Source organism: Trematomus bernacchii, unplaced genomic scaffold (genome assembly GCF_902827165.1).
Source record: "Trematomus bernacchii unplaced genomic scaffold, fTreBer1.1, whole genome shotgun sequence".
NCBI lineage: Eukaryota > Metazoa > Chordata > Actinopteri > Perciformes > Nototheniidae > Trematomus > Trematomus bernacchii.
The window spans coordinates 7,725,165-7,738,208 of NW_022987869.1; the positions used below are offsets into that span (position 1 = coordinate 7,725,165).

At 44.2% G+C, this 13,044-nt stretch overlaps 2 protein-coding genes across 2 annotated transcripts; both read right to left on the reverse strand.

The window, feature by feature from the left end:
* Window positions 1-995: 995 nt before the first annotated feature.
* Window positions 996-4,497, reverse strand: LOC117469244. Its single transcript, XM_034113626.1, has 9 exons — window positions 4,195-4,497; window positions 3,911-4,085; window positions 2,889-3,184; window positions 2,631-2,800; window positions 2,281-2,538; window positions 1,978-2,184; window positions 1,638-1,727; window positions 1,396-1,551; window positions 996-1,241 (listed from the first exon to the last, which is right to left on the reverse strand). The coding sequence occupies exons 1-9, from the start codon at window positions 4,349-4,351 to the stop codon at window positions 1,134-1,136; spliced, it is 1,617 nt and encodes a 538-aa protein (XP_033969517.1). The 5' UTR covers window positions 4,352-4,497; the 3' UTR covers window positions 996-1,133.
* A 27-nt stretch (window positions 4,498-4,524) lies between these two features.
* On the reverse strand, window positions 4,525-12,664 carry LOC117469232. Its single transcript, XM_034113613.1, has 2 exons — window positions 11,748-12,664; window positions 4,525-4,555 (listed from the first exon to the last, which is right to left on the reverse strand). The coding sequence occupies exon 1, from the start codon at window positions 12,662-12,664 to the stop codon at window positions 11,756-11,758; it is 909 nt and encodes a 302-aa protein (XP_033969504.1). The 3' UTR covers window positions 4,525-4,555; window positions 11,748-11,755.
* Between the last annotated feature and the right edge of the window lie 380 nt (window positions 12,665-13,044).

Genomic DNA, 13,044 nt, shown 5'->3' on the forward strand with positions numbered 1-13,044 from the left:
TTGAATGCATAAAAGGGTTAGATAATAATTGGGTTCACAGCTCACACAACGTTCAGAGCGCAATTGTCCCGTTGCAGTTAGAGAAAGATCGAGGGTCAATTACATTTTTCTGGGCTGGAAAACAAATATAAAATCGAATTATTCTCCCCTGTTGTGACAGGGACATCGACTAAATGGAAGTAATGAAATGCTTCTTATTTGGGGGGCACAAAACATAGATTTGGTCCCTAAATTAAACCGTTTTAGGCTCTGTAAGAATAGCTATTGTAGAGAAAGAAAAACACATGAATACAATAGTTACATTACATTTCATTTAGCTGACGCTTTTATCCAAAGCCACTTACAATGACCAATTACAGGGACATTCTCCCTGGAGTAACTAAGGGCTAAGTGCCTTACTCAAGGACACACTAATGGTGATGTTCCAGGCGGGATTTGAACTCACAACCTTCCGATCTTCAGCCCACCTCACTCCAAATGATGCCCTGGTCACGCCATAATCCCAGAGCAGTTCCTCTCCAACCTTAATGCTCTGCAGGGCGAGGAACACTAACACCTCTCTGGGGCCATCTGGGAAGGTCAGGGAAAACCTTTTCGCCTTCAGGTTGGGCCGCTTCCTGGAGTGATTCCAGGAAGCTTATGTTCAATGAGCTTTAGGCGACAGGGTGGCGTTGGTTGATAAGTTTCGCCCCTTGGTGCGGGTTCGAAACCAGCCTCTGGCAGTGTGAATTTAAATGTTTTAAATTATAGTGGATGTGTCAGATATTATTATATTATTATGGTCAGGGTGGACCTCATTGATAACTCATTGAGTTATCATTACCTGAATGTGAACCTGAATTCTGTGTTTTATATTTAATAATTACAAAAGAAATAAAGCTATAATAACTAACCTAAATGTAGAGACTAACACTCTTAATTCAACTAATTCAATTATTGTCTGAGAGGAGATTCTTACAGCAGAACTCTAAAGAAATTACCAGAAAACTACTTTGAAAAATGTAAAACTTTTATTTTACAAAAATGATTGAACATTTAACTATATCAAAAATGATTTACAACATTTAACTATCTAAAAAAAACTGTAAAATACACATAAAAACAGAACTACTTTGCGCTAGTCGTTTAGAGCATTAGAGCTTTCTCCTCGTTGCACCCTTCCGACTTCTCCGGACTCCGATGCGATTCGAGAGTTTGTGGGGACTCTGCTTAAGGGGCGACAACAGGACCCTGCATCTTTTCTGTTGGCACACAAAATAAAAAAACATTTTTAATGAACTTGTCACGTTGGGATTCATACATTGTGCTATTTTAACAGTTTTTAATCTCAAAGAAAATCTAAATCTTTAATGCTATAATTTACTATATTTTTTTGAATTGTGACATTTTGACTACCTTAGCCCGGCTCCTGGTCACACTTGGGGTGCTCTTCTTGTCGCTGGTGGTCGTTGCGATCTCCGTTGTCGCCTCTCCCTCCGGTGTCGCCTCCTGGCTCTCCTCATCTTCCGCTGTCTCCTCTCCGTCCGTCTCCTCTCCGTCCTTCTCGCTCTCCTGTAGGATAATAAGACAAAACGGTTATCTATCTATACACTGAAATACAAATTAGTAACTATCCATGACTCTTGTCTTTTAATTACCTCAGACTGAGGTGGGGGTCTCTCATGGTGCTTCTTCTTCCTCTTCTTCTTGGTCCCGGTCACACTCTCCTCTCCGTCCTTCTCGCTCTCCTGTAGGATAATAAGACAAAACGGTTAGCTATCTATACACTGAACTACACATTAGTAACTATACAGGACTCTTGTCTTTTAATTACCTCAGACTGAGGTGGGGGGCTCTCATGGTGCTTCTTCTTGGTCCCGGTCACACTATCCTCTCCGTCCTTCTCGCTCTCCTGTAGGATAATAAGACAAAACGGTTATCTATCTATACACTGAACTACAAATTAGTAACTATACAGGACTCTTGTCTTTTAATTACCTCAGACTGAGGTGGGGGGCTCTCATGCTTCTTCTTCCCACTCTCAACTTCCTCCTTCTGGGCCTCTTCAAAAAGCAGACGACCTTTCCTCGCCTGCGCTATTGTCAGGTCCATCGTATAGAACTTGTCGGACGTAGCTGTGTCATGGCACATTAAGCGTGCCATGCTTTTACGCTCCTGTGAGTCTTCACCGTGTCTGTCTCTGGCCTGAAGCAGACAAAAGAGCAGAATGCAAAGTTTAGGTGAGGTAAAAGTGAGCACAGTAGATCAGTTACAGTATTACATTAGTGTAATTTCACTTACAAAGGTTGCAATGGCGCTCCTCAAACTGGTGAATGTCGGTATCCCCCGTAACTGCATCTCCAACCAGGCGCGCTGAAGGTATTTGGTTAGGTTCCTGTCCTGGCTGAAGGTCGTGTTAAAAAAGACGTACTTGGACATTGGTTTCCCTTTTGCCAACTTGGTTTTGAGCTGGATGAGGTCGATGAGCCAGCCGTATTCCTTGTCGGTGAGCAGCAACTTGGCTGTGCCAAAGCTCTCGTTGGTCTTATGCTCCTCCACCTATTCCGAATCAGAATCACAATTAACTTAACACATACAAGGAATGTGCCTTGAATATACTTTGAAAAAAATAGGAGGAATCAAGTGTTTACTTTGATCAGGTAGTCATCCTTCTCGGGTCCGTGCACTGCCTGGCTGACCTGCACGTCGGTCATGTTCAGGAACACTCCAAGGCGGTGACCATAGAGTGAGGCTAGGTAGGCAGTGACGTACCCGAAAAGGTTACCCTGCGCCATAGATGTGTGCTGCTTTTCCAGTCGAGCTGCAATGACAAGGGAAATCAAATAAATGGATGAAAGAATACTTATTTGAATTGCCCTGTTAATTATAACATATGTATTATAACTTACAGAAGAGTTTCGGGATGGCCACCAGTGCCAATCGGCGGCACTCGTGGAGCTCTTTAATGGTGTGCATGATGGCATCCTTTTGTCCTTTCACCCTCATTTGGTGCAGGACCACAGGGCGCTTCCAGGCCATGATTGAGACAGTGATCTCCCTCTTGATCAACTTCAGTTGCGTCTTGCCGAGGCGCGAGGTACTAGGTGGGGTCTCTTCCATAAAAACTATAAACTGTCGAACGTTTTTGAGATAGTGCAATGTCGTTGACAGAGTCATTTTATTGTTCCTCAGAGACTTCACCCATCTACAAAACAAAGACATAAGCACAAAGATGATCATTAACCCTCCTGTTATATTCTTTTTGTATGTAACAGCAATAATATTGTACTGTGTAGTTTGTACCTTTTATTACCATCAATTAAATCAATATTTAGTGTCAATTGTGATATTGACCTCCCCGTTAGTATATGTTGGTAGTGCGTGAGGCCATATGTACAGATATGTACATGGGACATGAAAACAGTGCATCTCATATTGACAAAAATAAACCTCGCTAACCGAGTTTTCCAAATCACTCTAAAAATAAGCCGTTGTGATACACGTGTAGACAACATCTGCAGAATCATAAATGATCATTACATTGGGGTCATTAAACCATTATTTCGCTAAGATAAAAAACATTCAAGTTTTGGATTTTAGTGTAATTCACAAATGTTCCACCAGATGGTACCACACACACCCAGGGGGATAAGATGATATATTAACCCAGTAATAAGTGAGCTAAAAACAGCAGAATCACTGCTGTTAGCAGGGTCTCAGAGACCCATATACCCAGAGACCCAGGGTACAGCACCTCACTGTCTTACCCAGAAAACAGGGCTCTGATCAGGGCTAAAGTAATGTTATAAACTGGTGAATCTGTTTAAATGCAGGCAGCAGGGTCTCAGAGAGGCACAATAAGCTTACTCTGTGTGTCTGTCTGTCTCACACATGGGACAACAATTGAGCTGAAAATAATTGAGTCACGTACCCCCGAATATTGGGCAGATCGGCCATGAATGTCAGGTGCCCCAGGTTTTTCTTGCCATGGCTCATCCATCCAATGAATTGCCGGATCCTGTGCAACTTGGACTGAACATTATTGATGAGCTTGGGGGATGGGTCGGGTCCCTCATACAGCCGCTTAAAGTCTTCCAATAAGACGTCTGGAAAAAAGATAGGGAAACAATATGTTACTAGACGACTAACACAAAAAATCATCTCTATAAGGATCATGGCATTTATTCTACCATAAGTTGGGAGAGATGTACTCACTGAGGACGGGGACATGGTCAGGGAAGTCTGTCGACCGTAACTTAGAGGTGCCTGCTTCTGATGTTGGCTGGGGGCCGGCTTCTGAAGTCGGGGGGGGGGGATGCTGCAAGCTGCCCTGCTGTGCCAAATACCACAGTTTCTTTCTGTGCCTTTGCATTCTTTCGATGCAGCGCTAAGTAGGCCCTTCTCAAAGTTCTGTTATATCCCTGGGAGAGGTCGAGGGCATCATTTAAAGAAACAATTGTCTTCTTTAATTTGGCCACCTCGGCCTGCAGTTTTTTAACCAGGCCCTCTCCCTCTCCCTCTCCCTCCTCCTCCTCCTCCTCCTCCTCCTCCTCCTCCCCGTCTTCCTTTTCCAGGCCTGAAAAGTGATGGCATATTATATTGTTATTTTATTATTTCACCTTTCTTTATTGATTTTCACTTATATCAAAACAGAACAGGGCACATAAAAATGCAGATGTGTAATCATACAATTGAATTGAATTACATTTGTACCACAAATAAAAATGTCATTGCAGTACATATACTGTGTAAGCACATACACATAATATATATATACATATTCATACACACCCACCGATGCACTTAAAGAAATAAAATAAATAATACAATCCAATAAAATAAACAGTAAATTAAAAGGGAATGATGGGGGGGGGGGGGGGGGGGGCTTCATGCAGTCAGATTGGCACAGGGGAGTTTGTTAAAATAGTCAAGGAAAGGCTGCCAGATCTTGTAGTATTTGTTAACACATCCCTGGCTACGATACCTCAGCTCCTCCAGCTGCAAATGTGCCATCACATCCCTCACCCAGTGGGCATGAGATGGTGGAGTCCGGTCTTTCCATTTGAGGAGGATTAGACGGCGGGCAAGAAGGGTTGCAAACGCAAGTGAGTGTGACTGGCAATTAGAGAGGGAGACCCCCTCAGGGGCTACTCCAAACACAGCTATTATGGGATTTGGTTGTATGTTCTGGCCATACATCAATGAAAAAGTTTCAAATATAGAAGACCAAAATGGGGCAATGGACTGACAGGAGAAAAACATGTGCAATAGGGTAGCCGTGGCACAATGACACCTCTGGCATGTAGGATCAACATCAGGGTACAGCCTGGCAAGCCTGCTCCTGCACAGATGTAATCGATGGAACACTTTAAATTGAAGTACTCCATGCCTCACACAGACGGAGGATTTATGTATGTTCTCAGTCGCAGACCGCCAGGTCTCATCGGTTAGTTCTATGCCCATTTCTTCTTCCCAGGCACCCTTAAGGTGGTTAAGAGAAGGGCTAGAGATTTCTTGAATAATATTATATAGCTTTGAGATATAGCCTCCCTGACAAGGTTTAAGGCCCAGGCAGTCTTCCATCCATCCACCAGGTGGGGCGGCCGGGAAGGAGGGAAATTGTTTTCTTGTAAAATCGCGAATTTGTAAATATCTAAAATAATGATTCCTTGGGATGTCATATTCTTTAACTAAATGTTCAAAGGATGTGAATACCCCTTCGTAGAACAGATCAGCAACACACTTAAGTTCCTTCCGGGACCACAGGTGGAAAGCGGAGTCTATCAGGGCTGGTTTGAAAGCCGGATTGCGAACTATGGGGATGAAGGAGATAGTTTGTCTATATCCAAAATGCCTCCTGAACTGTGACCATATCCTGAGAGAGCTATTGACCACAGGGTTGTTCGAGTGATATTTTCTACTAAGTGGTAAAGGAGCACACATCAGGGAGGCAGGGGCCAGTGGTTCACACGAGTGTTGTTCCATGCTAGACCAAATAGGACCGCCCCCTTCCCGGAAATGACTCATCCAAAATGCCATTTTATGGATATTGGCAGCCCAGTAGTAGTGTAAAAAATTAGGCAGTGCAAGACCCCCCTCTGACTTTCTTTTCTCAAGAAATGCCTTACGCAGACGGGGAATTTTCTTATTCCAGATAAAAGTGGAAATATATTTGTCCAGGTCTTTAAAAAACTTTTTAGGGAGAAAAACAGGAATTGACTGAAAATAATACAGCATACGTGGCATAATAACCATTTTAATGGTGTTCACCCTGCCCGCCAACGAAATAGGGAGCGACGCCCAGCGCTTTAGGTCCTCATTAACCTTGTCCAGAGCTGGTTGCAGGTTCTTTTTAAACAGGGTTTTAAAGTCCTGTGTCACACACACTCCCAGGTAGGTGAAAGAGTCAATGGCCACTTTAAAGGGGAGTTCGCTAAATGAAATCTTGGCCGCAGTCTCATTGATGGGGAAGAGTACACTCTTGGTCATGTTGACCTTATACCCAGACGCCTTCCCGAAAGAGGTGATTACATCGAGTGCAGCCGGAATGGACCTAAGCGGGTCGGAGCAGTACAGTAAAACATCGTCCGCATACAAAGACAGCTTATGCGTATAGCCTCCCCGCTCAATGCCTGTAAAATTTGACCGATTCCTGAGCGCAGCTGCTAACGGTTCTATGGCTATATCAAACAAGAGGGGGGACAGGGGGCATCCCTGCCTTGTGCCCCGTTGAAGCCGGAAGTATTTTGAAATTATATTATTAGTGCGAACTGCTGCCTGAGGTGCAGAGTAGAGGACCTTTATCCAGGAGATAAAGCATGGGCCGATGCCAAATTTAGCAAGAGTTGCAAATAGGTAGTCAAATTCAATGCGATCAAAGGCTTTGTGTGCGTCTAGAGAGATGAGGGCCTCTGGAGAGAGTCCTGGATTTGAGTAAATTATATTATATAGGCGCCGAAGATTCCCAAAAGACTGTCGGCCTTTTACAAACCCTGTTTGGTCCGGGTGGATGATTCTATGCAGAACAGTCTCAAGGCGCAGAGCTAAAGCTTTGGAGAGAATTTTGTTATCACAACAGACTAGACTTACTGGTCTGTAAGAGTCGCATTTTGCTGGATCTTTGCCCTTTTTAAGGATGACTGTTATCACCGCCTGAGCTAATGTGGGGGGCAGTGAACCCTGCTGGAGTGCCTCTGCATATACTTCGCGCAGCACAGGCGTCAGTTTGCCGGCAAATTTTTTATAGAATTCAATAGGGAAGCCGTCCGGTCCCGGGGCTTTACCACTTTTCATACTTTTAATAGCGCGATTTATCTCCTCATTAGAAATGTCCCCCTCTAAAGCCGAGACATCGTCAGGATCCAGTGTTGGAAGCTTAAGGTCCTTTAGAAAGTTAGCTGTCAGAGAGTCATCCGAGACTTCTGATGAATAAAGATCTTCATAGAAACTCTTAAATTGATCATTAATGCCCCTTTGATCTGAAATGGTGTCCCCATTTACCGTTCCAATTTCCGCAATTAAACTGTCTGCAGCCGACTGCCTTAATTGATGGGAGAGTAATTTACTGGCCCGCTCCCCATGTTCATAATGGGTCTGCCTAGATCTCAGATGAAGGTCCTCTATGTAGATGGATGCCAGAGAGTCATATTCCACCTGCACTGCAATGCGTTCCTTATACAGTTCAGCAGAGGGCTTTGTTGAGTGTATTCTATCAATGTCCCTGATCCGATTAGCAAGTTCTGTCATTCGCTTTGTCCTTTTTCTGCTAATACTGATTGAATATGATATTATTTGCCCACGAAGATAAGCCTTCATGGCCTCCCATACAATGCCTATACTCATCTCTGGTTGACGGTTTATTTCAAGAAAGGTATCGATGTGCGTGGAAATATACTTAATAAAATCTTCATCTAATAATAAGCGTGGGTTTAGACGCCAGATCCTTTGTGGTGGTACATGGTTTGGAAAACAAAGTTTCATGGTCACTGGGCTGTGGTCAGAAATAACAATGCTCTCATAGTCACTGGACTCAAGCACAGAAAGTAACTTTTTATCTAAAATGAAGTAATCTATTCTGGAGAATGACTGCTGGGCTGCAGAAAAAAATGAAAATTGTTTAGATGTTGGGTTCTTAAATCGCCATGGGTCCACCATCCCGTATTCTTCAACAAAGGAGTTCACCACTCGAGCCGAGTTTGACAGTGGTCTAGAGGAGACAGTGGAGCGGTCCAGAGTGTGATTGAGGGCGCAGTTAAAGTCTGCCCCCAAAATTAGGTGATGGGAGTTCAAATCAGGGAGCAGAGAGAAGAAATTGCTAAAGAAATCGGCATCATCTGAGTTGGGAGCATAGAGACATGCAAGCACAATAGGTGTGTTGTACAATTGACCTTGCACTATGATATAGCGGCCATTTGTATCTGCAATTACTTTAGATTCCACAAACTGCACATGCCTACGTATCAGGATCGCTGCACCCCTATATTTGGTGTTGAATTTGGAGTGGAAAATGTGAGAGAAACCACCCCGCTTGAGTCTAGAGCAGGGCTCTCCAACACATCGATCGCGAGCTACCGGTAGCTCGCGGGCAGCTTTTCAGTAGCTCGCCGCTCGATTATCGATTATAGCGTAGTGAGGTTGCTTATTGATTTTTCGGCCGCGGCTGGACAATAACGTTTTTTTATTTTAGAATTTTTTCTGTCACACGAATATCAAATGGTCGGTGACGCAGAGATCAAGAAACAGACGTGACAGCGGCACAGCGACAACACACACGGAGCAGTCTGCTTTCTCCACCAGCACCAGTCCAGAACTAACAGCAGAATGACCCGCTCTGAATCAGGCCCTGTCGCTGCGGCTCAGAGACACACAGGGAGGGATTTGTGTTTTTTGAAAAACACTCGTTATCGTCATGTCAGGTTTTTGGTGGATTTAATCAAGTCTTGGATTGCAGAGTATGAATGTCCTCTTGCTATTTTCAGTTGATAAATACTTGTGTAAAGTATGTGAAGGCAGGAGGAAAGCTTCCGCGATCACCGTCTCCTCTGTTCCTCCAAACCCCGCCCCCTCCCTGAAAATAATGAGTGACAGGCTGATAGTGACCCGATAGAAACTTTATTATTCACTTAATCACTGATTGAGATATGAAGCTAACTTAATCTCATACATTCATGGGATTTATGTAACAGTAAGACACCCACATGCACTATTTTTGTTTTTATAATGCTGTTGTAAATACTCCTGTTGTCTGCTGTGTTCAGACTTAAGTCATGTGTGTGATGCCACATTCAGGACATTCAGTGTCTTTTTTTTAACAGAAGACCGTAGCTAGAAGCTGCAGCTAGACTGCAGAAGTATTCGTTTTTTGTTTTTGAGGATGGAACCATTTTCACACACAGATATAGGGAGGCTAGACCTATACACTTGATTTATTATGGTTTATAATTTAATGTCAAGACGAAGAAGAAGAAGAAAAAGATGGCTGAACAACTGTTCAGTGTCAATCCTGTGGAGATCTCCAAAATAATGTTCAGCTTAAGTCTCAGCAAAACTCACAACATTTCTGGAGCCTTGTAGACACCAAAAACTATAGAACATTCACCAAGCAGCACTGAAAATGTCTGCTTTATTTGGTTCTGTTCTACATACCTTTGTGAAGCAGCTTTTTCTGACATGAATGAAATCTAAATACAGAACAAGACTGACTGATGGACATAATTAGAGTGAACCTAAGTGGGTACACTCCAGCAGACACCTGTATGGTGGACTGCATGCAGTGCCATTCATCTCACTAACAAAAGAGTGAAATGCTTGTAAGGTGGTGATTAAGGACACTCATGTGAATGTTCAGTGATGTACTTATTATGTGGGCCATAATAATATGTGAGAAATCTTCGTTTTCTTGGACCTTGATGTGAAGTTAAGATTTTTGATAAGCTTTAGGTATTGCAATTTCACACGTGTACAAAAGTATAGCTTAATTCAACTGATGAGGGCTATGTGAATAAATGTAAGCGATGTGATGCAAGTAGCTCTTGGCCACTTTCATTTTTTCAAAGTAGCTCTCAGATGAAGAAAGGTTGGAGACCCCTGGTCTAGAGTGATCAGAAGTACGCAAATGAGTTTCCTGGAGATAAACAATGTCTGCCTTTAGCTTCTGGAGGTGGGAAAACACTTTGCTGCGCTTTACTGGATGATTGAGACCTCTAACATTCCAGCTAACAAAAGTAGTTGCCGCCTTACCCACACTCAGTGCCCTGTTTGCCTGGGTCATTGTGGGACCTTATGGCGCATTTCCATTGCAGCGCGTAGCTCGCTTTAAGCGTGCCGTGTCGTGCCGTCCCCTTTTTTGGTTGTGCTTCCACTAGGCCTCGTTCCGGCGCGGCACGGCGCGGGGCCACTTTTTCCCCTCTTTTCTGGCCCTAGAAAATTGTGGTTCTATCGGGGCCAACAAACAGGGCTGAGTCGGGCTGAGTATGCTAAACTAGAGAGAGGAGCGCTGGCAAGAGGGCTAGAACTACAACAAGATGGACATATTTGACCGTGATTTAATTGTAATACACGTTTCAAAATGATGCCGAAGTAACAACATACTGATACCGGTTAGTAAAAACCATGAATTAATGCTTTGTCAAGTCTGCAGACAGACGGCAGGCGAAAAACCTTTTAAAATTCGTGTTTTTCTAGATGGAGATTGGCTAAGCTAACGCAGTATATGCCCCGACCGTCCACACTCACAACAACGGCCTATACAGACATAAATAAAGCAGCGACTGTATTCACCATGACACAGGCAGTCTGTGGTGTGTACTTGTTTAACTTTTGTCGAGTTTCTGAACATATATAAGGAGCTGTGAGCTCCGAGTGCTCACAGCTAACGGCTGTGTTGTGTTTCTGGATTTCTCATTGAAGATGACGTTACGGCTCCGCCTACACTGCGTTACTATAGTAACTACCCCAGTTCCTAAACTGTAATGGAAGCGCAGCATGAAGTGAGTCGGCCCTGTTAAGGCCCAACGCGGCCAAGCCGTACCGAGCCGTACCGAGTGTGGCCGAGGCCGACCGTGTAGTGGAAATGCGCCATTAGACAGTAATCTAGCCCCCTGTCAGAAGGGTGAGGGAGAGGAAGGGAGAGAAAGGGGGGATGGGTCACCTTAAAAAAACTGAAATAAAACACACAGCGATAAGAACATAAACACCATTGAGAACCTAAAATAGAAGGTCCATATGTAATTGAAGTGGTTGAAACAACATTCACAATAAAGAGCTGGTCCCTCCCCAAATGAGGGACTGCTACCCGCCCCCGATAACACTCGCATCTCAACGTGGACAGCTTACCTGGCGAGATCGAGCCCCGCCAGAACCATCAATAGCTTTAGATAAACCTTGTGATAATAGATATAGACAAACCTCCAAGTTGAACATTCATAACATGGTCTCAGTAGAAGTAACAAACTTATTAACCAGTTATGACAACATATGCAAACATACAGTATTGGTTGTTGAATGAAAAGTAAAGCAAGAAAAACGTGAACCTCCCCAGGAGAATAGGAGAGCAGTTGCTTGAACTAGCGGGCCGTAAGCCAACTGACTGTGTTATAATGTGGGCTAGTGTGAGCAGCGCGAGCTGGCTTAAATTACACAATAATAAGAAAAACCACAAATGTTCGTAGCAAGCCCTAGCCCACAGCCCCATATACTACAAGTGAATAAGTCAACGCCGCTATCCGGCGCCGCCTGTTATAGCTGCATTAGTCAGTCAGTCAGCTTACCTAGCATCTTAGCCGCTCTGTTTAGCCACGTTCCTCAAAACAAAGTCCTTCGCCACCCCCGGGTCTGTGAAACTGTGTCGCTTTCCATCGGCCGTTGTGATCCGCAGAACTGAGGGATACCACAGTCCGTACTTGACACCATCACAGCCTCTTAGCATGCCTTTCACATCCCTGAAGGTGGCTCTCTGCTTCGCGACTGCTTGGGTGTAGTCGGGGAATACTCTGATCCTGTCTCCGTGTGACGTTGTCGGATCTGTGGCCGTGGCTGCCTTGCGGAGGATCGCTTCCTTCTCCCGGTAATAGTGAAATCTCACCACAAAGGCGCGGGGTGGCTGGTCCTCCTGGGGCCGTTCCCGTAGGGTGCGATGGCATATGTCTAGTAGTGGCTCTTTTTCTAAGCCCAGCGTTTCCTGGAGTAGTTTAGCTACAAAGTCAGTTGGGTTCTTCCCTGCCTCCCGTTTTTCTTGTATCCCGGTGATGCGGAGGTTGCACCTCCTAGATCGCGCCTCCAGGTCCTCACTCCTGTCAGCGAAGATTTTCATATCCTTTTTTATCTGCTGCACGTCTCGTTCGAGAGTGGTAATGAGGTCTGAGTGATCATTAGCGGCAGTATCCAGGCTCTCGACCCGGTCCTCCAAAGACTTGGTGCGGCTGCTGACGCGATCAAAGGCGGATCTCAGCTCGTCCCTCAGTTGGCTTATTTCACGTCGTAATTCTTTGGACTGCATCTCGGCGTTGTCATCGATTTTCTTCAGCAGGTCCTCTCTGAGAGATTGAATGGCCTGTAGAATGGCGGTCTCATCGCCTCGTGCTGCGCTAGCGGCTAGGGGCCCTGCCCCAGCACCTTTAGCCGGGCTAGCACTATTAGCTTTCGGATCTGGCGCAGCAGACGCCTTTTTGCGAGAGGAAGACGACATATTTCGAATTAAACTGTTGGGCGGAGGCAAGGAAGAACAGCTTAGATGAAAATTACTTGAATATAATGTAGAGGGTAGTTGTCTAATATAAATATTCTGATTCTGGCGAGGAGCTCGAGAAATGCGACCTCACATGGCTCCGCTCAGACCGGAAGTCCTATATTGTTATTTTATAACTCATGCATATGGAATACAAAATAAAAGTTTCAATAATTAATAATAATAATAAAAATGAAATGGATAAATCCAAGAATAAATTAATAAATACAAGTATAAATTAATAAATACAATACAGTTCAGTACATAAGTCAACACCATTTCTCTATCAATGTCTATACAAAACATTAATCTGTTTAAATTCAGGAAGTAAACAGCAAAAC

Excerpts from the sequence above, each read along its gene's own strand:
- LOC117469244 (XM_034113626.1), bottom strand. The coding sequence starts at position 4,351 with ATGCAAAGGCACAGAAAGAAACTGTGGTATTTGGCACAGCAGGGCAGC. Across the intron at positions 4,086-4,194 it reads TGACCATGTCCCCGTCCTCA|ACGTCTTATTGGAAGACTTT; the intron begins GTGAGTACATCT and ends TCTTTTTTCCAG. Across the intron at positions 2,185-2,280 it reads GGAGCGCCATTGCAACCTTT|GCCAGAGACAGACACGGTGA; the intron begins GTAAGTGAAATT and ends TGTCTGCTTCAG.
- LOC117469232 (XM_034113613.1), bottom strand. The coding sequence starts at position 12,664 with ATGTCGTCTTCCTCTCGCAAAAAGGCGTCTGCTGCGCCAGATCCGAAA.